This window comes from Nerophis lumbriciformis, linkage group LG09 (genome assembly GCF_033978685.3).
Source record: "Nerophis lumbriciformis linkage group LG09, RoL_Nlum_v2.1, whole genome shotgun sequence".
Classification (NCBI taxonomy): Eukaryota; Metazoa; Chordata; class Actinopteri; order Syngnathiformes; family Syngnathidae; genus Nerophis; species Nerophis lumbriciformis.
In genome coordinates, this window is record NC_084556.2 from 10,689,203 (window position 1) to 10,716,436 (window position 27,234).

General features: G+C 36.1%; 2 protein-coding genes and 1 long non-coding RNA gene across 11 annotated transcripts in view; all 3 read left to right on the forward strand.

Annotated features, from left to right (window-relative positions):
- Positions 1-600: 600 nt before the first annotated feature.
- On the forward strand, positions 601-10,375 carry LOC133607731 (T-cell immunoglobulin and mucin domain-containing protein 4-like). Of its 4 annotated transcripts, none has more exons than XM_061962633.2 (7): positions 601-751; positions 817-1,149; positions 3,284-3,355; positions 3,507-3,586; positions 7,650-7,713; positions 7,855-7,882; positions 9,950-10,375. In XM_061962633.2, the coding sequence occupies exons 1-7, from the start codon at positions 706-708 to the stop codon at positions 10,080-10,082; spliced, it is 756 nt and encodes a 251-aa protein (XP_061818617.2). In that variant the 5' UTR covers positions 601-705; the 3' UTR covers positions 10,083-10,375. The 4 variants fall into 4 exon arrangements, with proteins under 4 accessions (XP_061818617.2, XP_061818620.2, XP_061818619.2 ...); XM_061962636.2 differs by having other exon boundaries at positions 7,650-7,709; positions 9,950-10,097; XM_061962635.2 differs by lacking the exon at positions 3,507-3,586.
- Positions 10,376-12,304: 1,929 nt separating this feature from the next.
- On the forward strand, positions 12,305-16,720 carry nhp2 (NHP2 ribonucleoprotein homolog (yeast)). The gene is made up of 4 exons (XM_061961618.2): positions 12,305-12,597; positions 12,797-12,866; positions 15,240-15,345; positions 15,452-16,720. Exons 1-4 carry the CDS (start codon positions 12,438-12,440, stop codon positions 15,575-15,577), a joined length of 462 nt encoding a protein of 153 aa, XP_061817602.1. The 5' UTR covers positions 12,305-12,437; the 3' UTR covers positions 15,578-16,720.
- A 391-nt stretch (positions 16,721-17,111) lies between these two features.
- The window catches only part of LOC140679025 (uncharacterized), a 50,776-nt gene continuing 40,653 nt past the window's right edge, over positions 17,112-27,234 (forward strand). For all 6 annotated transcript variants that reach the window (XR_012050599.1, XR_012050601.1, XR_012050603.1 and 3 more), the window contains exon 1: positions 17,112-17,241. This is a non-coding gene — a long non-coding RNA (uncharacterized lncRNA). The remainder of the gene's footprint in view (positions 17,242-27,234) is intronic.

Genomic DNA, 27,234 nt, shown 5'->3' on the forward strand with positions numbered 1-27,234 from the left:
TTAACCAAAAAGTTGAGTTATGATAACTTAATATTGGGTTATTCCCAACCAAACTATTGGGTTGAATCATTGAACCCAAAAGTTGAGTTATTCTAACTCAATGTTGGGTGATTGTAAATAAGATTAATCCATAATAAAATTCCCTTAAAGAAAAAAGTAACTTTTTAATAAAAAAAAAAAAAAAAAAAAGCCCTTTACCCAAAAATGCATTACTTGTTGAAAAACAACCCAAAAATAGTTCATAATTTTGAAAACCCAGAAATGTTGTCAAAATAATATCCTTATAACCCAAAATATGATTTGCTCTTCATAAAAATAACCCAACACTAGCAACTCATAAATTGGGTTATCAAAATAACCCAGCATTTTTTAGTGTGTGGTTATGTTTTTATGTGATTTCCACGCACACACAAAAAAATGCTCATTCAACAAATAAAAACACACCGATTGCAAATAACACGTGTCCCAGGACCAAAGAACTAGAAAGGAGGACGAGTGATTCTGAAAGTGCCTCGCGCGTCACGACCATCAGGAAATGAAACCTACAGGCCTGTGTCAAACAGGAAACAGATGAAGTCATGCCTTTGCTGTGGTTGCAAAGACTCAGCACATGATCGCTTAATTCGCATCAAGCATTGATAATGTTCAGTTCACAGCGGGTGATGATCTTCACAAGTTAGATTCTCGGGTGTTGTCGACAGAGAGATGGCAGGCCGCCTAAAGTTGCTGCTGATGATTTTCGTACCTGCAGGTAATTAACTTACTTTATTTGTCCTAACATTACTGCAACTACTACAAACTTTTTCTGTGTTTCAGTCTGTGGATCCATCACATTATTGGGCCATACTGGTCAAAACATCACTCTGCCATGCAAGTACGACATCAAGAGCCATAAACTAACTCCGGCGTGCTGGGGCCTAGGACCAATACCAGCGTCAGGCTGCAACGACAAGATCATCAGCACCAATGGGGTAAAAGTCCAAGGAGAAACAAACCGGTATAAGCTTCTGGGTCCAGTGAGTGGTGGCGACGTTTCCCTGACGATCCTGAATGTAACAAAGAGGGACAGCGGAATATATGGCTGCAGGGTAGAGATTTTTGGTGTGTTTAATGATGAAATACATTCCATCCATCTTATTGTAAATGAAGGTGAGAAACACAAAACACGTACCACACCTTTTGAATGAAAAATGCACTTGCATGGGAAAGTGCCACAGCACATTCAGCAGATGGTGCTGTTTTTCTTTATTTTCATAGTGGAAACACAATCCATTCTGTGACGCTTGATGACTTCAAGGTTTACTATTATGTAACTTTATTATCACGCTTGAAGAAGTATAAAGAAACGGTAAGAACCGTATAATAAAACTACAATTAAAAAAAAAAAAGCAATAAAGAGACGTTGGTAAATGAACCGGAAGGTGTTTGCAGAGTAATACTGTCACCTAATGGCAGTGGTTGTATTTTTCATATTGTACTGATTTTTAAAAATCCAAAGAAGAAGCAAAAGCACACTTGTGGAACTATGCCTTTGGGTCAGAGCTATTTGGCTGCCGGCCAGGGGCTTAAGTCCAGCATGACATTGTGCAGCCCTCCAAGTTCAGTTTAAAAGTTGGGAAATAAACATTTTTGCAGCAAATTCCTAAATACACTAAAGTGCTCCTGTTGTGTAGAACAGTGGGGTTTGAACCTTTTTCACCTAGGGGCCCAACCTTTCCACTCAGATATGAACACTGAAATAGTAATCTCTGATATGAAAGCACGTGTAAATCACAAAGATTGTTATCAAAATGTAGGTCAGGAGGATTACATTAACACTGATTTAAAAAATGAATTTACATATACATTACGCAGTGCTAAAATAAATTATAACAAAAATTATTATTAAAATAAATAACAATATGTATGTTTCTTAAATAAACTGTCAATAAAATTCAAGTGCAAATGAAAATCCATATTCACCACTTTAATCATATTTTTTGCACTTACGAATCTTCTTTTTAACTTTGGCTACGGACTTATTCTGTTTGTTTGATGTAGTCATTATAGTCACAAAGGGTGGAAAAATGTACAACTGAGTATACCGCTGCGGCCCGGACGGACCACAGCTGAGAAACAGATTTTTTTGGCGGCCCTCTCGGGGGCGCTCGCTATGGTTAAGAAACACTAGTCTAGATCAGGGGTCCCCAAACTACGGAAATCCCAAGTTAAAAAATATATATAATTTTTTTATAATTTTATTTTTAAAATCTGTACTTTCTAATCCATTTTCTACCGCTTGTTACTCTCAGGGTCTCCTAGCCGCTCAGGCAAATCATATTGTCTAAAAATGCATTTTCCCATCGATAACATGACATCATCTCGCTCGCACCGAAGTGCATGCTCTTTCAGTCAATTAGTGCGCGAGGAATACATATATATATATATATATATATATATATATATATATATATATATATATATATATATATATATATATATATATATATATATATATATATATATATATATATATATGTATGTGTGTATGTATATGTATATGTATATGTATATGTATATGTATATGTATATGTATATGTATATGTAAATGCGTGCGTGTGTGTGTGTGTGTGTGTGTGTGTGTGAGTGCGTGTGTGTGTGTGTGTGTGTGTTTGTGTGTGTGTGTACGCCACCTTCCCACTGAATGCAGCTGAGATAGGCTCCAGCACCCCCCGCGACCACGAAAGGGACAAGTGGTAGAAAATGGATGGATGGATATATATATATATATATATATATATATATATATATATATATATATATATATATATATACTTTTAACCCAATGTGGCCCCAGAGTCAAAATTTTGGAGACCCCTGGTCTAGATTTTTATTGGCTCTTACGTCAGTAATGGTTGTGCTCTAGATCTGCCTAGCAACTCATGGCCATGCACATGTGCATCATATTTAGTGAACATTACTTGAGCAAAACAAAAACAAAAATTGCACCGGTTTGTTTTTGTTTTTCTTACACAAAGGATTAGCATTCCAGAAAACACTACCTTTTTTGGTATCAAAGTGTATACATTTTTAAACACGATGAACAAAAGTCTCCATTTGCAACCATTTCAGTTCAACAACTTGACAAAAATAACCTGTTGTTTTGTTTTTAATGTTTTGTATTGTGTTTGTATATGTTGAATGGATCTTAAGGTCTGCAATAAAGATTGATGATGATGATGAGGATGATGATGATGAACCTGAAAGAGAGGCACACACATTTGTCCATGACTTGTGCTTTCAGCTCCTCAAATGACCAGCACCACTTTAAAAACAGGAATGTCTGCGGAGAAAATGGCAGCCGGCGTTACAGCAGGTAAGGCCTTTGAGCAAATAGTCGCATTTAAAGATTAATAAAATGTCCTCTACTTGTGAATTGTTCTGCAAGTGAAGTATGACAACACAAAATATCATGTGCCAGCATGACATTTCAAGGCTGAGTGTGTTTTCACTTCCTTTCTCTGCAGTTAATGTCATCTCTACAGAAACGTCCTTTTTCTACAGCTCAACAGAAACGCTCTACACCTCCACCCAAACCAATGTCCCGGTTAGACATTTACTAAATGTGTCCACAAAAGTCTGTATTATGCATGTGGTATAGACAGTTCCTGTAAATATAAAGATGTAAAACAACACTGCCCTGAGGAACACCATCAATGTCATGAGCGACTTAGGCTGTTTGTGGTCGTAAACAAGTTTCGGTTTGATTACAGTCCCTAATATTACTAATATGACCCCCATGTAATCACAAAAAAAGATTGCATTACTCATGTGCATAAACTGAATAATCATACAAAGTATTTGTTTTACCTTAACTGAAACTGAAAGTGATCAGACTGACTGGACTTCAGATATACAGTAACTGTTACCAAGTTTTGAGCAACTACATGTTGTGCGTTCTAGTGAAACATTCTGAAAGATTTCCTGAATGACATTCTGACAATACAACGTACATGTGGTCAAATACTGGGGTCTTTTTTTAAGTTCATTTCAATTATGGAAGCAAGTATAGCTACCTGTGATTCATCATGATTAATCTAAATTAAAAAGTGTGATTAATGTGATTTTTAAAAAACAATCATCCGACAGCATTAATTTAAATTCAAAAATTATATGCAAGTACAAACAGTGTGCATCTAAATCGATTTGAAAGTAGTTAGAGGCCTTCTAGGGCTGTGAATCTTTGGGTGTCCCACGCAGGGGCGCCGAAAAAGGGGGGTAAAGGAGACGGATTCTAGGGGCCCATGATGGAAGGGGGCCCAGAGAGGCCCCTAATGATGATGAAATTATAATACAGAAAAAATAATGACACTGTGTTGGGGGCCCTGTAAAGATTATTTTCATGGGGCCCAAAATCCCTAGCGGCACCCCTGGTCCCACGACTCGATTCAATATCGATTCTTGGGGTCACGATTCGATTCAAAATCTTTTTTTTTTTTTAAATTCAACACGATTCTCGAATAAAAAACAATTATAATATTTTTCCGATTCAAAACGATTCTCTATTCATTCAATTAAGGCTGCAGCTAACGATTATTTTTCTATCGATTAATCTATAGATTATTTTTTCGATTAATCTATAGATTATTTTTCCTTTTCCCGATTATTTTTTTTTATTTAAAATGAAGATGAAAAAATAAATGTTGGCCAGTTTTTTCAAAAGGCATGACTTTTATATACAAAAAAAAAAGTATGGCCACTCAGTCAACATTGACAACAACATGACAAAATATTCTGTAACAATGTAAACATTTAAAACTTTTAACATTTAACAAAATTAAAAGTAGCTTATTTGCTTTTTAATGTGCAAATATAAAAGTAAACATCCAGTGCAAATCTTAATATTCTGCAATAGTATAAGCATTTCTAAAGTAAAAGTATTGCTTATTTTGCTTTAAAATGTGCAAAAATAAAGATAAACATCCAATACAAAAAAGTGCAAAACGAAATATTCTGTAACAGTGTAAACATTTCAACAAAAGTATTGCTTATTTTGCTTAATAACACAACAATGATAGTATGATTAAAGTGAAAGTTAATTGTTGGTTTGTACATAGTATATGTAACTGTTAATGTTGTAAAAGGTATTTGCACAACTAATTAACGTTAGCGTTAAAGAGGAGCGCGTCTTTGTAAACACTGAACAGGCACGCCAAACGCGCCTCTCAGAGCGAAACAGTGTTTTAGTTTATGAATTTACAACGCAGATACAAATGACACATTCATGATTTTGTGTAATGATGACAATGTATAATCACGCGGATGATTGACTAGTTGATGGTGATGGCAAGAACGCTGTCGGGTGTTTTCTTTTCAAATGTTCCTTCATAGCCGTTGTGCTGCTATGATAGGCCATTTCCGCTCGACACAGTGTGCATACAACAACTGTCAAGTGTTTTGCTTTTTTCGCTGTGCTTATCCCACACTTGAAGGGATGTACCAATGCTGAATGTGGTTTCTGGATTTCACTCAAAAGACCAGACCGTAGTTACTTTTTCCTTTTATTTTCCTTTAGTTTGCAACAGTTTTTCCAACCAAGAAACAGCTTCTTTTTTCTTCTTTAGTCTTTTTAGCAGTCTTTAGCAGTGTTAATAGACTTTAGTTTCTTTAGCTGTCATTAGCTGTCTTTAGTAGCCTTTAGTAGCCTTTAGTAGCTTTTAGCTTCTTTAGTAGGTGAAAAACCTTTAAGGACAAAACACCACAAGATTAACATGCTGTAAAAAATCAATCAATTATCAATCCCATAATTTACAACTATTAATTAGGCTATCAAACTCTTAACCATTAAACAAGTGCAAGAAAATGGACACATCTTTTCCCTTTAAGTTAAAACAGATTTTAAATAAATTGTCTCAACATAAATGCACCAAGATACATATAAAATACATTTAACACCAGAAACACAATAGATAAATGCAACAGAAAACCCAATATGTAAATACATAAATACCTAACCAATTAACCACCTATTTAGATACATATTTAAAATCCATATTCAATATAAATATATTATTAATTTAGCAGTGAAACACTCAATCTTAAACGCTGTCTACTGGTAGAAAAATGCCCCTTTTTCTACGCCCTCACCAACACAGTTAAATCCAACACTTTAAATTGAGCGACTTCACCCTCCTGATGAAGCAAACTGCTCCAACATTTATCAATCTCACCAGCGCAACAGGTGCGCCACACCCACGAAGAGAAATATTAAATCTTACATACTTTTGGCACAACTCTGGGTTTTCTGTAATGAACTAAACCTTTTTCCACTCTGCGCTGGCGTCTTTTGTACTCCTTGATTTGACACAGCGGTCTAATTACCGGGCTCGCGCACCAGCAGATGAGACAGGAGCGCGCCGCGTTATACCTGCGCGCGAACGTAAACTGATCGGCTCTGATTTTATAAGCCGACTGGCCGAAATAATGCCGAATTATATACATTTCCTGGGGTTGCCTAGGTGAATAGGGATGCGGATGTGCTCTAAGATAAAATATAATTTTATTAAGTGGGGTTTGGCTGGTTGCTAAACAGCCACGGTTGCGAGCTCGCGCTTCAGCTGACGAGACAGCTGTTCACCGCTACAACATTATTAGGCCGTTTATTGAAATACTACCACACTTTTGACGACTTTTGGCGTGCTTTTTTTCCCTCGCTCGCACCGCTCGCATCATCTGCTTTGCGCTCCGCCATGACGGCAGTGTGACGTAAATATGTGACGCGTCGAAGCATAAAAACGACGTCGACGTATTTACGTAACCGATGACGTCGACTACGTCGACGCGTCGTTTCAGCCTTACATTCAATACATAGGATTTCAGCAGGATCTACTGTCTACATGTCTGCTGACATGCAAGCAGAGTAGTAGATTTTTGTAAAAAGCTTTTATAATTGTAAAGGACAATGTTTTATCAACTGATTGCAATAATGTAAATTTGTTTTTAACTATTAAATGAACCAAAAATATGACTTATTTTACTTTGTGAAAATATTGGACACAGTGTGTTGTCAAGCTTATGAGATGCGATGCAAGTGTATGCCACTGTTCTTTTTTTTTATTTTTTTATTTTTTTTTTTTATAAATGTGTAATGATAATGTCAATGAGGGATTTTTAATCACTGCTATGCTAAAGTTGTAACTAATATTGATACTGTTGTTGATAATATTAATTTTTGTTTCACTACTTTTGGTTTGTTCTGTGTCATATTTGTGTCTCCGCTCAATTGCTCTGTTTATTGCAGTTCTGAGTGTTGCTGGGTCGGGTTTGGTTTTGGAATTGGATTGCATTGTTATGGTATTGCTGTGTATTGTTTTGTTGGATTGATTAATTTAAAAAAAAATTAAAAACATTTTTTTTTAAAACAATAAAAATTACAAATTAAAAAATAAATCGATTTTTTTTAAATGAGAATCGATTCTGAATCGCACAACGTGAGAATTGCGATTCGAATTCAAATCGATTTTTTCCCACACCCCTAAGGCCTTCTGATCATGTGCCCCTCCCCCGTCATCGTAGTCCTAAACAACCGCATTGAGTATATAAGCCCCGACTGTTTGTGAATGTTTTAATCAACTGCTTTTATTGCATTCACACTCTATTTTTTTTTATAGGCGATTCTGTTCGGGGTGGTGATCGTTGTCTTGGTCACGGCTGTTGTCATCGCCATTATTGTAGGTAATTCAGTTTGTTTAAAAATGTGACAAACATCTGCTGACATGGCTGAGATTTGTGACTTCCTCATTCCAAAGGCTTGTGAAAACAAATTAATGTATTTTCTTTCTTTGAAGTAATTTTTCCATATTTGTCCCACTGCAGGCATTCATTGGAGGAAACTAGTCAAAATGTAAGTTTCACTTTGCCCCTATCACGCAAAATAATTCACAAAGCCAGGAAAGTTGCAGGACCGTACCATGAAGTGATGCATAAATGAATGCTGAAGAGTTGAAGGCGACTTGCTTGCTCATAATTCACGTGTAAATTGTGTTTCTGCATTTCTTTTGGTGACGAACCATGCATGACTCAGCCGGACGCTTGTCTTGTCTTCACACTCATGCCCTAAAGACATGTGTCAGCAGCATCGAACTCCTCCATAATGCTGCGACTGACTCAAAAGGGCAACCCAAGTGATGCTAAAATGCGCAAAACCACTCGAAAAAAGAGACACTTGCCTCAGCAGATGTGACAGAACTGAAACCAGAGCCTTTTTTGTTGTTTCCTCTCTGGCTAATTTTATAATACATAGGTTCTTTACCTTTTTGACTTTGGGGCCCAACTGTTCCACCACAGAGGGGCCTGGGGCCCACTCTAATATTAACACTGAAGGTAAAATCTTACTCTTGATGTTCATGGTATTCAATAATTATATCTTACCTACTTACAGTTTATAACCTTGTCAAGTTATGTTTTAATCACAAAGATTATTGTTTTTTTAACACAAGATTCCTAGGCTTAGGTCAGGCTGTTTGGAAAAATAACTTAAAGTTAAAAGTTAAAGTACCCATGATTGTCACAGTACTAACCAAATTTACCGCATAAGGGACTCATAAATAACAGACGAAAGATAAGTTTACATACATGTTGTACTAAAATAAGTAAATTGAATTAAGAGATGAATATGTTTCTGAACTAAACGGTCAATAAAACGGAAGTAGAAATTTTAGTCATAATTTTTGCGCTTAAGAAACTTCTCTATGACTTTAGCTCCAGACTTCTTCTGTTTGTTTGATATCGTCATTACTGCCACAAGTGGTGGAAAAGTGTATTAAATATCAGCACATACCATACGGACCACAGCTGAGAAATGTATATATATTTTTGACGGCGCTCACAGCCCAACAATAGGCCCCTATGGTTAAGAAATACTGTTATAATACTCTTTTTTTTTTAATACCTGAGTACAGAAAGTGGTAGAAACAACATGGGATTTGTTATAACTGTTTGCACATTGGTAGTTAGGTGCAGATCAACAGATTGCTTGGATTCTTCTTTTTTTTAATGCAAATCCTGCTTTAGCTGACACTGCTAGTTGCTAGGCAGAGTTCATAGAGGGTCAGCAGTATATGTATTTTGAGACATGGCTACACACAACTACAGTCGTACATTAACTTACGAGCTAATTGGTTCTGTGACGCAGCTCTTAACTTACAACACTTGTGTCTGAAATCAATGTTTCCTATTGAAATTAATCTAAATCAATTTAATTGGAGCTTGGTCCCCCCAAAACAGCACCTTTTTAACATGTTACATGCATTTTAAAAAGAAAAACAAACTTTTAGATAAGAAATATTGTATAAAAACAATACAAAGGAATGTACTACTAGTAACGTGATAGTTTTTTTTAGTTAATGTAATTCTAGTGTACAGTATTTACCTTGGAAACCAGACTTCTACGGTATCTTCTTCCAGCTGCTTGGCTGTCAAACACGCTATCAGCAGCTTTTTGCATATTTTCTTGGATAAATGTCCAACATTTCGATATCATTTTAGCATTCTTGGCTGGCATTTGACTGAGTCAAACAGTAAGACTCACTTGCCATGCTTGTAAAAACAAAGTTATGTCCATTCTAGTTATAAGCTAATGATAGTGAGCAAGACCAGATGTTTTGGTCGGATCTTATAAGGCTCACTGTGACATTTGCTACGCCAACTAATGGCAGGGATGCTTGCAATGAACATTTTTGCTTGCAACTTAAAACATAACAATTAGCCGAGAGACAGCTCTTAACTCAAAACACTGTTAAGTTGGGGCACACTTAAATTAGGTTACCACTGTACTCTATAAAATATATCCATTGGAAAGTGCAAGAAACTGCACCACCTGCTGGGTCAGGTAGGGCACTGCAATCTGTAAGCATTCCTGCTTCTTAAAAAACACAACTTTCTTCTTGCTGGTTTTGTTTTGTCACTTTAGCCGCCAGCAACCACCCGATGGAGTTTCTGTGAGGCTAAGCTCTTCTTCGTCGTCCCTGCATCTCTACTATCAAGCTTCAGCGTTGGAAAACATCTACCAGATGGATGACGGAGAATATGACTATTTACCTTGAAAGTCCCGTAACATCTATCAGGGCACCAAGTGTCCATCATACAAACATTACATTTCATTTAAAAAAAAAAAAAAAAGGTATTCTTCTTTTTATTTGTTTTTTCTAATAATTTAATTGGGTTTTTTTTTCTATTCAAGTGCATGTTGTACTCCTAAATGTATTTCTCTTTTTTTTTTTGGTTGTAATTTTTTTCAAGAACTTTAGCCTTAAAACAAATGTGTTGTGAATGTTTGGACAATTTGGACACCTTTGGCTCTCGGAGAAGAAAATTAATAAAATGTGTTCATATTTTAGTTAATTGAGTTGTTTGAATTGTTATTAAGTGTATATAAAACCCAGTGGTGTGCCGTCTCTGCTGGCCTAACATAACCAGAAATCATGATCATAAATAAAGATATCAGTAATTTTTTATTTACTTTCTCTAAATATCTAAAAGTATTCATATTCTCTTCATGTCATATTATGCTCCTTCCATCGCTGTTGTTTTTAGGTCACAGAGTTTTTATCCAATCAGAATTCAGGTAGCTTATGTTGCCATGCTGTACCAAACCTGCCTAGAGCCTTCAGAATCAACAATGCAGGCGTCTACGCACTTTAAGTGAACAGACACAGACATTTGACAGACAGTTGCGATAGCCAATCAGATCACGAGTTGTTGTCAGTAAGGCCTTCCATCTGGCCTAAGGCAGATATATAATGATGTTATGAGCTAGGTAACATAAGAACTCCATTACCCAGCATGCCACAGTAGTGAAGAGCAAGCACAGTAGCCCCGTCTGCATGTTTTATGATCAGACAAGACAACACATATATTTGCAAGGCCATTTTCAAGAAGGATATTTAAAGAGAAACTACATCAGCTCAGCTGTCGATGAAATGTGACTTCATATATGTTATTTCTTTATTTTTTTTCACGTTTAATACTTTTTTTGCTATTTTAATTTTGTACAACATACGATATGTTTTAATTGCTGATGCGGGTTTGTTGATTTTTAAATGCGCCAGAAAATAACCCGTTTTGTACAATGCCCAGTAGTGCGTAAATGGGTTTCTGTAAAGTATTTCTCCAGCAATGGTCATGTGGTGACATCAATTATGGTATTTTGAGAGGTAATCATTGAAGTCGGACATCACCGAAGACCTAGGTGGGAAACGCACAGCCCGCCACAGGTAAAACCTAACCTATTAGCAATATAATCAATGGGTGTTCATTAGGGGTGTGGGAAAAAATCGATTCGAATTCGAATCGCGATTCTCACGTTGTGCGATTCAGAATCGATTCTCATTTTTTTTAAATCCATCCATCCATCCATTTTCTACCGCTTGTCCCTTTTGGGGCCGCGGGGGGTCGCTGGAGCCTATCTCAGCTACAATCGGGCGGAAGGCGGGGTACACCCTGGACAATTCGCCACCTCATCACAGGGCCTTTTAAACAATTGTTGTTGTTTTTTTTTTGTTTTTTTTAATTTTATTTTATTTTATTTATTTTTTAATTAATCAATCCAAAAAACAATACACAGTAACATCATAACAGTGCAATCAAATTCCAAAACCAAACCTGACCCAGCAACACTCAGAACTGCAATAAACAGAGCAATTGAGAGGAGACAAAAACACGACACAGAACAAACCAAAAGTAGTGAAACAAAAATAAATATTATCAACAACGGTATCAATATTAGTAACAATTTCAACATAGCAGTGATTAAAAATCCCTCATTGACATTATCATTATACATTTATAAAAAAATTAAAAAATAACAATAGTGTCACAGTGGCTTACACTTGCATAGCATCTCATAAGCTTGACAACACACTGTCCAATATTTTCACAAAGATAAAATAAGTCATATTTTTGGTTAATTTAATAGTTAAAACAAATTTACATTATTGCAATCAGTTGATAAAACAGTGTCCTTTACAATTATAAAAGCTTTTTACAAAAAGCTACTACTCTGCGTGGATGTCAGCAGACTGGGGTAGATCCTGCTGAAATCCTATGTATTGAATGAATAGAGAATCCTTTTGAATCGGGAAAAAAATCGTTTTTGAATCGAGAATCGTGTTGAATTGGGGGAAAAAAATCGATTTATAATCGAATCGTGACCCCAAGAATCGATATTGAATTGAATCGTGGGACACCCAAAGATTCACAGCCCTAGTGTTCATTGTTGTTATTGCATGTTTTAATACTCCGAGCCACTGAGGGGCGCTGTTGTCTTACTCCGAGAAACGCATGTACAGAAGAAGCACATCCACGTGGGTTTTGTACTTTTCGAAGAGAGACTCCTCTGACGAACAAATCAAATACAAACACTCTATAAGACTATTAATTATAGATTGTTGTGATCCGATATGACGAAGGTTAAGAAGGAAAAGGCTGTTGCTGAGGAAGCTGCACCCGCCGGCAGTTCCGAGAAGTCTTACCACGAGTTGGTAGCGAACCTGAACGCTATTGCAAATCCGCTCGCCACCAAGAAGCTCAGCAAGAAACTCTACAAATGCGTAAAAAAGGGTACGTAATGATCGTTTAACATGAACATGTCTTAATTTGAAACCTCCTGTTTTAGTCTTTATCGATAAAATGCCGCTATGTCGTCATGAGTAATAATGCGGTTCTGCTGGCAGCTAATGTAAAATGGTGGCTATGCCGCATTTTGCGGTTTCCTAAAGGATAAATATAATTGACCGATAGTGTGTTGATCTTATTTCAGCTTCCAAAGTAAAGAACATCCGCAGAGGAGTGAAAGAAGTTCAGAAGTTCATCGGCAAAGGAGAGAAAGGGTAAGCCATTCTTTTATTTTCTTCACCTCTGTGTGAAAACACAACATAGGTAACCGCCATACTTGAAAAATGCTAGCAACCTTAATAGAACATGTGTCTAGAATATTCTTTGCTATCAAATTGTCGTAAATGTTTCTATCGCTCGTCAATAGGAGAGAAAAGTTTTAAGGGTCCACACACAGGCCCAAGTATCCGCCCTGACAAAATGATTATGTATATACTGAACTAATATACATTCATATTAATTAATCTGAATTAAAACAAGCCACAAGTCGTACAATATTTTTTTCGTGACTTTTTTCCAACCCTTGGCCTCTTCTAAGAAATTATTTGTGCAGTGCACAAAATCCAACCTAAACTCTAAACAAAATAAACTCATAACATTTTATCCTGTACCATTTTCTACAAGTGATCACAGCATCAGCCAAGACGTTTTAATCTTTTTATTGTGCTAAACTGATTACTGTCGGCCGTAATGACCCCAAAACCTAAGCAGCAGAACTTTTATCGAGCAAAACTTTCTGTCGTAATCACATCAAAACAAAATATTTCATCTTGACTGCAACTGCTCGCTCTTTCATTTCTGCCAAAAGACGCACACACTCGGCTCAGCCAGTGATCCGTCCACAGCCACAAAAACAATCGGACAACTCCAAAACCACACATAATCTCTGTTAGGTCGTTACAATGTGATACGGTTCACACGCAGCCAATCAATGTCATTAGCCGCGTGTTATGTGTGCATGTTGCTATTTTATTTTTTTGTTGTTTTAAGATTAAGTAAATGATCTCTGAAAGGGGTGCATGTCCCATCGGTTGAGGATGGATGGATGAAAATAAAAATAAGAACATTGGTCCACACCGTTTTTCCAATGGTTATTCCTCATACTTAGTTTCAGTTTATTTCGGACAATACAATTACAATGTAATGCATCACATATTTCCAGTTGTTTTCATTACCGCATGTCCGAAATGGAGTAGGAAGAAGCAGAGCTTATTTAGTCCTACTCCTGTTCATGTCATAGCAGTTTTATCCCATGTTTTTGTTCTTTGTAACAGAACAGTGAATAAATAGATATGCCATAAGTAAACACCTTTTAAACACATACATACATATTAGATGTATAAACATATACACAATAATTAAAGTTCTCCTCATTAAATAGTTAAGTTATGGTTCACCTCGGAGATAAATGAGAATATATTTTTTAAATGGTTCAAGATGTTAATCAAAATTTCTTTGTACTTTGTGAACACTTGTATTTTCTTAAACTGAATCATATTGGTGCTTGGTTTGATTTCCTTGACTAATCCATTCCATAATTTAATTCCACGTACCGATATCTTAAGTGTTGTACGTGCATACAAATGGTTAAAATTAGATTTTCCTCTTAAGAAAATATTTATCTTTTGTTGAGAAGAATAGTTGCACATTTTTGGGTAACAGCATATAGTTTGCTTTATACATAATTTTAGCTGTTTGCAAATGCACTAAGTTGTTGAATTTCAATATTTTTGATTCAATAAGTAAAGGGTTTGTATGTACACTATATCCAACATTATGTATTTTTGTAATTGATCTTTTTTGTAACACACACAATAACTTGATAGTGTGTAGTTGGAATTAAGAGAGTGCACACGAACCCCAGCAGGATTAGGATGCCCCTCCCAAAAAGCACACTTCCGGCAGGGGCCCAGTACTTTTTTTTTTTTAAAGAATGGTCAGAGAATAAAACTGAGGATGCTTGAAACAATTAACCTACATATTCAATCATAACATTACTTTTGACGGGGCGCAGGCTGGACTCTGGAGCCTACCTTAGCTGTCATCTGGCTGCGTTACAGTCAGGACAAGTCCTTAGTTCATTTAAAAAAATGTTGCCAGTTCATTGTAAAGCAGCGATGTGACTATGCGTGTGTATTACACACATCACTGTCAGAGGCTGCATTGAATTATCTTATGACACATTCAAGTAATTATTCAACATTATTCTGAATAATTACTGAGTAACTGAATAATGACCTTCTTCTGAGTTTTGCATTCGAGGTGTTCCATGTGGTATTGTAAAATGTGTTATTAGTGGGAAATTTGGTATAGCCTAAATTCTAAAAAGTTAAAATACAACTAATAATTACTCTGACTTGTTAAGTGGGTAATTGTAAAAAAGCACCCTCAAGAACACTAAAAAACAAGAATACTGAAGGTGGCAATGAATGGGGAAGAGGGGCCCACACAGATACTTTCAGGGGGGCCAGAATTCCTAGCAAAGGCCCTGCGGGGGTGCTCTGCTGTTCAAGGATGTACTGTACTGTATTCAACACTATTTTTATGCATCTACGTTGTTTTGGTTAATGTATATTATTGTGTTGCAGCATTGTGCTATTGGCAGGCGACACACTACCCATTGACGTCTACTGCCACTTGCCAGTCATGTGTGAGGACAGAGATATTCCTTACGCGTACATCCCCTCCAAAGTGGTGAGTTACTCTACAGCTATCATCCTCTGTTTCCATGGCAACCACCAACCATATCACTCGCCAATCAGCAGCCTTTATTAATAGCAGTCTTTTTGCGTTTTTGCAGGACTTAGGCGCGTCTGCTGGCTCCAAGAGGCCGACCTGCGTGATCATGATCAAACCTCATGCTGACTATCAGGAGGCGTACAATGAGTGTCTGGAGGAAGTATCCTGCATGCCCAAACCCCTATGAGCCAATCAGAGACCAGCTCCCGCTGGGACCGCACGCACTCATCAAAATAGGACAATAAGACATTGGTTTGGAGTGACGTGACGGAAATTAGGACATTTAATTCCACACTTTTTTTTCTTTTCTTTTTTTAAGTATTTTGTATTTCTGTTCTATGTACTACTACACCGTACCATGTAGTTGTGGGCATGAATCAATTTTTGTATAAAAAAATTAGGGCTGTCAAAATTAATGAGTTAACTCGTGATTAATCATAAAAAAATTATTGCATTTGTCATATACACACTTAGATTAATCATGCAATTTATTTTGACCGTACAAGTTCTTACCTTAATCGCTATACGGTCAGTGATCAGATCAATGCATACGTCATACAACAATGAATGAGGATACTGCGACTGCTCACTGGCAAATTTCACTCTAAAATACAGCCTGAATGAACTTCAAATAAAACTGTTCCTTAATTTTGTGCAAATAATTAACATTCATTCAAGTAAAATGTTCCTGGAGAATATGACAATAAAATTGCATTTGTTAATTGTATTGGTGTCTTTTCTTCAGCAAATTTCGAATATGCAAGCCTGTGATTGATCTGATTATTAAAAAAATATTAATTTGACAGCCCTAAAATAATTACGGTAATCTTTGAATCCAGACCTGTTTTGTAAAGTAAGCTAGTTACTTTTAAGTTTACTTTTCCCCTCATAAAAATTGCTTATGGAGATTTTTTACTGTTTTTTTTCTTATTAAAAATTTGTGTCTCAAGTTTACACACATTAATTTGGATTATTAAATGTTCTATCTTGATGTATTAATGCACACTTGTGTTGCTCAAAGCCAGATATGGACAAGTGAGTCGATCGTTAGACCCTCTAACCGTCAAATCTATCATTTTGAGTTTAAAGAACCGAGTCGTTCGTGACAGGACCGACTACTACAGTCGAATCACAATAACATATTGTCCATGTGCTATTTAGATTCAAAGCTACCTTTTTTTTAATCGAGATGTTTATGTTGGACATTTTAACGCCTCAATCCAACTGTGATGGTCTGTTCCACTATGCAAACTTGTTTACCATTAGTCAGATGTGCAGGATGTATCTTGTTTGCAAATATCCATGTAAGAATGATATTAAAATTGTTGTTAAATATGGAATTTCCGGCTCTATTTTTACAGTGGTTCAAATTACACGATGATTATCGTACGTCTGGCATTGTTGTGTTATAGTATGTAGAGCCAAATTGGGCAGAATTAAATACAAATTGAAATAATGTTTTATTAGAATTAAATTCATGAATGTGTCATTTATTCACTGTAAAATTACAATTAAATATATCCTGATTGATTTTATGATTTATTTAATTTGAATTACATTTATTTAAAAACGTAATTGGTTTATGTTGTCCCAGTTGGTCCTTTGTATTTTAGTACATCATAATACGCATTAAAACACTAATACCGTTGCCAATTTATTTTTTTGTGGATGCTGCTTTGTGCTGAATATTTTTACATTGGCCCAAGTACCTCCTCGCCGCCAGGTGGCGCTGCAATTTTTCCAGTGGCAGCAGTGATTAGTTTATTGAACAGTAAAACTACATTATGAGCAGAATGTGGTAATGTTTTACTTTAGTAGATGGTGCTGACTCCTGAGTATCGTCAAACTGGGGTATGTATGATAATTGTCCTCAATATACGACATTTCTAAGATTCTGGTACCATCATTTATCATTTCTTGTATGGTAAAACTGCTCAAAAGCTAGCATGTTGCCACAACATATCCAATTTCACCCTAGTTCTGTCGTTACTTGTATTGTCGCTTATATAGCTCTTTTGGCTCGAATTGAAGTTGTACACCTAAAATCCGTAGTTAGTTTTGGCGATTCAAAACAAATGTTAACGTGTACCGGTATATTTGTTTAAAATGTGCTGCTAGTGGCTAGTTTAATGGAAGTACGCGGGCCTTTCAGGGTCAAGACACATAACTAGCATTACAATTGTCACATAAACCGTGGTTACCATAGTAACAGTGTGTTTTATGTAAATTGTGTTATCTTTTAGATTAGGTTTACTTTTAAAAGCAACTATTCATTTGTATTTTTTTTTTGTAGAAGACGTTTACACCCTGGACAAGTTGTGTGTGTATATATCTATATATATATGGACAAGCAGTAGAAGATGGATGGATATATATATATATATATATATATATATATATATATTGGATATATATATATTGGATATATAGATATATAGATATATATATATATATATTGGATATATATATATATATATATATATATATATATATATATATATATATATATATATATATATATATATATATATATATATATAATTCATATGTTTTTTTTAAATAACTCCTTGCAGGTGGTAGGAGGTTAAAAATTGGAATTTTAACCAGGACTGCCGATGGTCCTGCTCGACCCCTTCTGCGAAAGCCTGTTGAGGCTTGTCATCTTATAATCTGTCTTGGCTCGCATCTTCATAAACTCCTGTCAACTCTCCGCCCGGAGGCAACAAAAAATTTCCATAAACTGACACACGTTGTGTGCACTGTGCATCGGGAGAATTCCATGAGGGAGAAGGTGGAGGGATTATCATTGCGGTCTCAGGTTTATGACTACAACACCTTCTGTGTCAAATTTTACAGTGTGGTCGCTTGGGTTCCTGTAGTACATGTTACATACACTACATATTTTGGGCTAAAATTCTCCTTAAAGTGGCCCTTTTGCTATAATCAAAGAAGAAATGGAACTTTAACAAAGGTCCCGAATGAATGTTAAGATCCTGAACAAATGCTCTAAGTAACAATGAAGCTTGAACATACTTATATATTTAACTGGCTGCGTGGGGGCCACATGTCCATATATATATATACATTGGGGGTGTGGGAAAAAATCGATTCAAATTCAAATCGCGATTCTCACGTTGTGTGATTCAGTATCGATTCTCATTTTTCAAAAATCGATTATTTTTTTTCTGTAATTTTTTTTTTTTTTTTAATTAATCAGTCCAACAAAACAATACACAGCAATACCATAACAATGCAATCCAATTCCAAAACCAAACCTGGTCCAGGAACATTCAGAACAGCAATAAACAGAGCAATTGAGAGGAGACACAAACACGACACAGAACAATCCAAAAGTATGGAAACAAAAATGAATATTATCAACAACTGTATCAATATTAGTTACAATTTCAACATAGCAGTGATTAAAGATCCCTCATTGACATTATCATTAGACATTTATAAAAATAAAAAAGAACAATAGTGTCACAGTGGCTTACACTTGCATCGCATCTCATAAGCTTGACAACACACTGTGTCCAATATTTTCACAAAGGTAAAATAAGTCATATTGTTGGTTCATTTAATAGTTGAAACAAATTTACATTATTGCAATCAGTTGATAAAATATTGTCCTTTACAATTATAAAAGCTTTTTACAAAAATCTACTACTCTGCTTGCATGTCAGCAGACTGGGGTAGATCCTGCTGAAATCCTATGTATTGAATGAATAGAGAATCGTTTTGAATCGGAAAAATATCGTTTTTGAATCAAGAATCGCGTTGAATCGTAAAAAAAATTGATTTATAATCGAATCGTGACCCAAGAATAGATATTGAATCGAATCGTGGGACACCCAAAGATTCGCAACCCTAATATACATACATACATATAAATATATATATATATATATATGTATATATGTATTACTAAAAAGAAGAAAATTATATTAATAAATAAAATAAAAACTATAGCAAAAAAGGAACCACAGACAGATGTCTTTATAAAACCATTGACAGCTGCATTCCTGAATGGCCTTAGAGAGATATAACAACCAACAAGCACACAAAAGTCTCATCAACCACCCACATCCCAGTTGTGTTTCAATCACGGTTAATTTGGAGATCAGTTTCTCCTACATATCTCTGAAAGGCACCGCACAGTTCTTGAAACCTTTAAGAATAACCATTCAATGTCAGCCTAACCTTGTCCAGTTTGAGAAAACACAGACCATCTTAATCCAACAGGTGTGGCAAGGAGGCGCCGTTGTCTTCCAATCTTACGCAATAAATATTCTAGTCAACAGAGTAGTGAATGCTACAAGATTATTTTTGGATTTGCTAAGGGCAGATGACTGAGGCGCTACCCCAAATAGTCCACTTAGAGTCCAACAGCTGTTCAGACATTGGCAGAGCCAGAGCATATGTATTAAATTAATCAGAGACTGTTGGCATCGATCACACGATACAGGTATTCCTTCATAAGGGACTAACATTACATGAAAACACACTAGAAATGCTGTCATAGGGATGATTTTTGGTTAGCTTTGTAGCAGAAGTTCCTTAAAAAAAGCACAGCGCCCAAGAGGTCTGACAAAACACATAGACCAAAATCAAATGTCAACTGTAGAGGAAGCTGGTTCTCCGCAATATACAAAATAAGACCAATAGGGAAGAGAGAAGTCCGTCCCTCTCTGTCTTTAACTTTCTGGAAATGTGGCCCTTAAAACAATTCAGTTTAATATCCCTGTTGTACTGTATCAGTTTTCCACTTTAAAATGTGGAGAACTATGAAATCCACGCTGCATTTTAGAAGGAGAACGTGGGTTTACTGTACTTATTTTTTCTGTGGTAAGTACACACGTTTTATCAGAGACTGAGGCAGAGATCGCAAAGCATGCAGAGGTAGGGTAAACTAACAATAATGTTTATTGTTTTCATTCCTATCGACGACAACAAATCTGCTTGATTAATGAGGGGACGGCTGTGGTTTATGTCAACCCTCGGCTGACCAGGTACCAAAACATTACCGGCTTTTGCGACTATTACAAAAAGATGTGTCAAAACTCTTGCAAAATTATGTCGTTCTCAGTGTTTGGTTCTCAAACACAGTCTATGTGTTCTCAGGGTTCTTGCAGCAAGTAAACCAAAAACACTCATTCTTGGCCCGAGTAAAACTGGTTGGCAGGTGAGTGTGACACCGAGCAGGTGTCTTATCGGAGTGGAAAACTCCAGGTGAGGCACCCTGATGTACTTAAAGGAGACAACTCTTGCAGGGTAGGGTGGGGGAGGCGGCTCTTCAGTTAGTGGTTGGGTTTCATATCAACGGGCACCACAGGAAACATAGGGGTCAGTGACATTAGAGCTGTCAGAATACCAGCATGATGACATGGTACTCCCACTATGGAGAACCCATCACACTATGGCAACACTCCCAGTCAGAAGTCCATCACTAATGAACCTTTACTCCACATTCATTTCCTGCAGGCCCTAAGTCTAACAACATGTCTTTAAGATAGTTTGAAACTGAACATCGGTCTCACTGGCGTTTCTCTACTGGGAATGTCTACAAATGCATGTCATCATCATTGTTATTATTATTAAAGTATACATTATAATGTATAGTGTTCACTTTGCTGTTTTATAAAGTCTTTAAACTGACTGATTGAAACAGTGGTAGTCTAAATGTGTGGGCTCCATCTGCAATATATTATTAACTCACCTCATCAAAAATGGTTGTACAGCAGAACTTTGGTTTTGGTACACAAAAAATGTATCGTACGGCCAAACATTAAATGTAACAAATTATTCTGTTTGCCCGCATAGCAGTCTGCAGAATAAGCCACCATGGGGCCAAATAAAGTTGCGAGTTCCAGCACCTTAATAAAAAATGGTGAGAAACACTATGGAATCAATAAAAAATCAAAGCAAAGTACAAAGGGTCTTCTTAACCCCTCTCCTTCCGCTTCGCCCCTCGTCTCGTCTTTGCCAAAAATAATCTTCAATAGAGTTAAAAAGGATGTTAAATGTTTATTTATCCATTTAATTTGTAATTTTAAAATATTTCATAAGGTTCTTTGCATGTAAAACTATAATTATTACCTCCGCGAGGAAATTATGTCATCGTTGCCGTCGGTCACTTTATTAGTTAGTTAGCAAAATAACTGACTTATTTAGTGTTTTTAAAGTGATTTTCTAGTTTTCTATTAATTTTTCTGATAAGATTTTTGGATGTCTAGGACGGAATAATTAGATTTAAATTTTGGTACGATTTGTTTTGGTACAATTTTTTCTTTCTCTGACATTTTGTAACGGATTACTAACGAAAACTGTGATATCACTACACTTACACAGCAAAACAAATTTAAGGGGGTATTTGGTCAAAAGAAACACTGCTTTAATTGATTGGTTAATTGGTCACGTATAATATATAAATGTAGCTCATCTAAGTATGGATGGCCTGGCCCGGTTTAAAAATCTTGGGCCCACAACTGCTTGAAAATGTCTATGACGTAATACAACTAAAACCAAATGTGTTTAGCTTTTTCTTTGGCTTTGTTGCAACGCTTATTTCAAAAGATGTATGGCGTCAATAGCTCGGTGGAGCGAGAATGCTTTTTTTAAACTTTTTCTTTAAAGGAGAAATGGCCTTAACAAAGGTGTCTTAGTGGGAGAAGAATATACCCCGGTAATTATGCAAAGAAAGTACAAGCTTCTTTTTTATACGTGCGTTTAACTATGTTAAGCGCTTTGAGTCACTAGAGAAAAAGCGCTATATAAAATATAATTCACTAGAATGCAAACATCTACTTAGTTTAACACCAACCCTTCAAATGTTAAATACTCAACGTCAGCTGTGGGTAACTTCTTTTTACACTTAAACCTGGTTATGGTTATGGTTTGAGTTTATTTTGAACATGCGTACAATTACAATGTAATACATCACTATTTCCAGTTTCTCTTTTCAACAAGTTCGAAAAGGAGTAGGAAGAAGCAGAGCTTATTTAACCGTACCCTTTTTCCATTACATAGCAATCGCTAACACTTTTCTTCACTTCCTGGTTTCAATTTCCTCACAATAAACTCCATACATAATAAAATAAATTAAAAAAAATATTATAATGATGATAATAACAATATATAAATAAAAGTGAAGTAAGTTGCATTCCACATGGTGAGATGAATAAGATTATCAATAAGTTCAAAATGTTTATCATGGTTCTTCTTTTTACTTTTTATACACCTTTTTGTTTGAACAGTTCCTTAAGCTGGATCATATTAGTCCATGTTTCACTTCTTTGCTTAATCCATTCCATATAAAGATATACTAAAGGTTTTAAGTGTTGTAAGTGCATACAAATGTTATAAGTTACATTTTTCTCTTAGGTTATTTTTCTCCTTTTTTGTTGGGAAGAATTGCTGTACTTTCTTGGGTAGCAGTTTATAGTTTGATTTGTGCATGATTTAACAATTTGCAAATTCGCTCTATTGTGGAATTTCAATATTTTTGATTCAATAAATGAAGGGTTTGAATGTCCTCTATAGCCAACATTGTGTATTATTTGTAACTGATCTTTTTTGCAACACAGTCAGTGACTGAAGCATACTTTTGTAATTATTTCCCCATATTTTTGCACAAGAACTCAGATATGGTAACACTACTGAGCAGTAGAGAAAATGGAGTGATTTTTAGCTTTATTCATTATTGATGTATTTCTTGCCACCTTATGTTGTATATTATTACATGAGATTTCCAGTTAATTTTATCATCAATTATTACACCCAAAAATTTCATTTATTTTACTCTTTCAATATCTAATCCATCTATCTGTATTTGTGTTTGGCTTTCTCTTCAACTGTTAACAAATAGCATTATTTTAGTTTTACTAAGGTTTTTGTAAGACCATTACTTTAATTTAGTAATTTTTTCTCTTATTGTTTATATTAGCTTCTGTGTGTTCTATGCTGAACAAAACAAAGTGCTATTGTCTGCGAATTGTCCAATAAGTCCTTTGTAACTTTACAAATGTCATTTATATAAAGATTAAACAATTTTGGTCCAAGTATTGATCCCAGTGGTACACCACAGGATATATTTAGTATTGTAAATGTGTGTTCGCCTAGCTCAGGGGTCGGCAACCCAAAATGTTGAAAGAGCCATATTGGACCAAAAATACAAAAACAAATCTGTCTGGAGCCGCAAAAAATTAAAAGCCATATTACATACAGTTAGTGTGTCATGGAATTAAGAGGACTTAAAGGAAACTAAATGACCTCAAATATAGCTACAAATGAGGCATAATGATGCAATATGTACATATAGTTAGCCTAAATAGCCTGTTAGCATCGATAGCTAGCCTAAATAGCCTGTTAGCATCGATTAGCTTGCAGTCATGCAGTGACCAAATATGTCTGATTAGCACTCCACACAAGTCAATAACATCAACAAAACTCACCTTAAAAGTTTGGTGGACAAAATGAGACAGAAAAAGAAGTGGCATAAAACACTCCTAGAAAGTCGGAGAAAGTTATACATGTAAACAAACTAAGGGGAGTTCAAGGACCGCCAAAATTAATAGGACAAAACAGCGCTCGCCAAATACTCGAATCAGTGAAGCATGTTTAATATAAACAGTGTGCTTTATAACAATTAGGGAGGTTTGTGTCATGTTTGTCCTCCTACAGAAACCATATTAAAACAAAAATAGATTTTTTTTCCCCTCATCTTTTTCCATTTGTCATGCTTTTTTTTTTAAAGCTCCAGAGAGCCACTAGGGCGGCGCTAAAGAGCCGCATGCGGCTCTAGAACCTCGGGTTGCCGACCCCTGGCCGAGCTCCACGTATTGCTTCCTGTTGGTTAAGTAGCTTCTTCCTCACATCAAGACCAACCCTTTGATGCCATACCGTTCTAATTTTTAAATAAAATATTATCATTAATTGTGTCAAATGTTTTTGTTAAATCTATTGCATTAGTAATTTTTGTTCCGTTATTTCAAGTAAAGCCATCAATGTTGAAGTATTAGCTCTGTATCTGTGTTGGTTCTCTGTAAGTATTCTTTCTATATTTGTTTATGAAATTGTCCAATCAGTTATTGAACAGTTTTTCAATTATTTTAGAAAATTGTGGAAGTAAATAAACAGGTCTGCAGTTTGTAAACATTGACTGTACAGTTAATCATATTTTTATGATGGCCACAGTTTGACCCAGGAAAATATAATTTCTCTTTTCATCATTCCCTATTTGTGGAGAAAATGGGAGTTGAACCAGCATCACAGAACCATTTGGGTTTTTACTACAAGAAAAGTCACATGTTAACCACAAATAATATATAAAAAAAAAAAGACTGTTACATTTTTTTTTGGAGGTTGGCAATGAACAGAAACAAGTATAATATTAATGCAATATCGGTGCTTTAATTGTCTGAGGTTGCTGCAAGTCTCAACAACTCAACATGTGTTATGCAAATGCACAATAAGCCTGCCAGCCATCGGCCTGGCGGTTAGCGTGTAGACCACACACGTGGCCATGTTCCATTTACTATTTGACGTCTTTTAAGTATATTTGTGTTTTCTAAACTCCAAACTGTGCATCTTTATATTCACACTGATTCAAGTGATTACTGATGTCCAGTAAATGTGTTTATGACATCAGTTCCTAACAACAATGTGGGTAGATTACAGGGTTAATTGGAATTTAACTGATAGTGCGTGTGAGGTGTGGCAGGTCCAAACAAGCTCAGGAGACCATACCATTGAACTGTAATGTGGCGTTCTACTTTAAAGTAGTCAGTGTACAACTAGTATAGCGGTGTAGACTATCGTTTAAAAAATTGCTATATACTATTTTAGCAGTGCTATATATTTCTTCCCTCCAATTAACTGAAAATAACTGAGTTTTAATATGGCCCATAAGTCTGAGCCCCTGGGGGGCTTCTCTAGGCGGGGTGTAGGGGTGTAAACAAATGGCACACTCTCCCCTATTGTGTTGTAAACAGTTGTCGTCTCTCAGCGGTATTGATCAGCTGATCGTATCAGCTTGTCTGCATGTGCCGGCTGTTTACAGACACATGCGCGTCAATGGTTGACGTGATGCCTAAACACACGGCGTGGAGACAAACGCACGCAGGGAGAGTGAGAGAGACTCATACCAAGTCAAAGGGTTCAAAGAGCAGTATCACTATCATGACCACAGACCACGCCCCATTATCGTGGGGTTAAGAGTCAAGCATTCGCATGAATGCATTCCTCTCTGTCTCGCGTTTCAGCAAACTACTCCAACAGAAAGTAGACTTGGATGTACTTTAGAGTAGTCTGTGTACAGCTTGCATGGCAGTACAGCTTTGCGATCAACACGCAGCCATTATTTTCTAGATATTTGACAGTGAGTAGCACTGTAACTGTACAATCAAGCGGGGTGGTGGTGGCGTCATGGTCAGGTGCTGCACCAGTGCAGTAAAGCACCGAGGAGCTGCTGTGTATTGAGGCAAAAGGCAAGGCAAGTTTATAGAGCAAAATTTGTACGTAAAGCATTTCAAAGTGCATGAAATTATAAGAAAATCATCATAAAAATAATCATGAATTAATTCAATTAAAATCAAAGAGTGTACAATAGATACAATACTTTCAGTTGTCATTTGCACAATCAAATGAAAGTGTTTTCAGCTTGTATTTGAACATTTCCAACGTTGAGGCCTGTCTCACATCCTGTGGGAGACTGATACAGATTCTAGAAGCATACAACTGAAATACAGCCTTACCATGTTTCGTCCTGACTCTGGGCACCAGCTGGAGATGGTTCATATTATGGCTCGAACATGTCAGAGATGGCCCGAGACCACGAAAAGACTTGAAAAGTTCAAACTAGAGATGGGGGAAATAATTGATTTTTAGATGCATTGCAATTCGGACATGGACGATTATAAAATCGATTAGTAAGCGTCAATAATGGATAATAAAGTAATGCAGACAGCTGACTGATCTGACCAGCTCCTTTATTATAGGGCTCTTTCCAGTTTCGCACACATTTCCATTCATTTAATAAATGAGAGAATTAATCTAACTGTTGCAGCTGAGATAGGCTGCAGCAACCCCCGCGACCCCGAAAGGGACAAGCGGTAGAAAATGGATAAATGGATGTTTCTTATTACAAATGCACAGGTTTTTAAAGTTGCAAGTGATAAACGCTTATTTAGTCAAACGAAAAGAAATGTATAACTGCATCAATATGTCTATGAATGTTCTCATTCATCCAGGTCATTGTCATTCAATCGGTCGCAACTGGACTGTTTGGTTTGTCTTGGAAGATGTTTCGCCTCTCATCCGAGTAGGCTTCATCAGTTAGCGCTTATAGACTTAGATTGGTCAGATCTAGTCTGCATCTGCATCAATATATATAAATTATAGATGCATCAATAATTGATTTTTAATCGAATTGTAGCTCCTGACTCGTAATCGAACCTCTACCTCGAGTTCAGACGCAAAAACAATTATCTCCGTTTTCCTTCTTTTGAATGTATCAATGTTTTTTGTGAAACAGCCATCCTGCTGATGTGGGTTGTAATTGAACCATTTCTAACAACCAACACGAAACTCCCAATTCGAAAAGTTTCCTTTTATTAAAAAATAGAATTTTGATAATTTTGTACAGGTTTTTCAGCAAAAACAGACAACTTCAGACAACCTTTTTTATTCTACAAAAACACACTACAGTAATATATCCTATGGTGCCAGCCTGAGTGAAAACAGATCTTTTTTTTTCAGATAAATGCTTATTCTATCACTGTAATGAATTCATTGCATCCAAACAAACACCTTTTTTAGGTGATCCCAAGACAGGAGGGTCCGGGG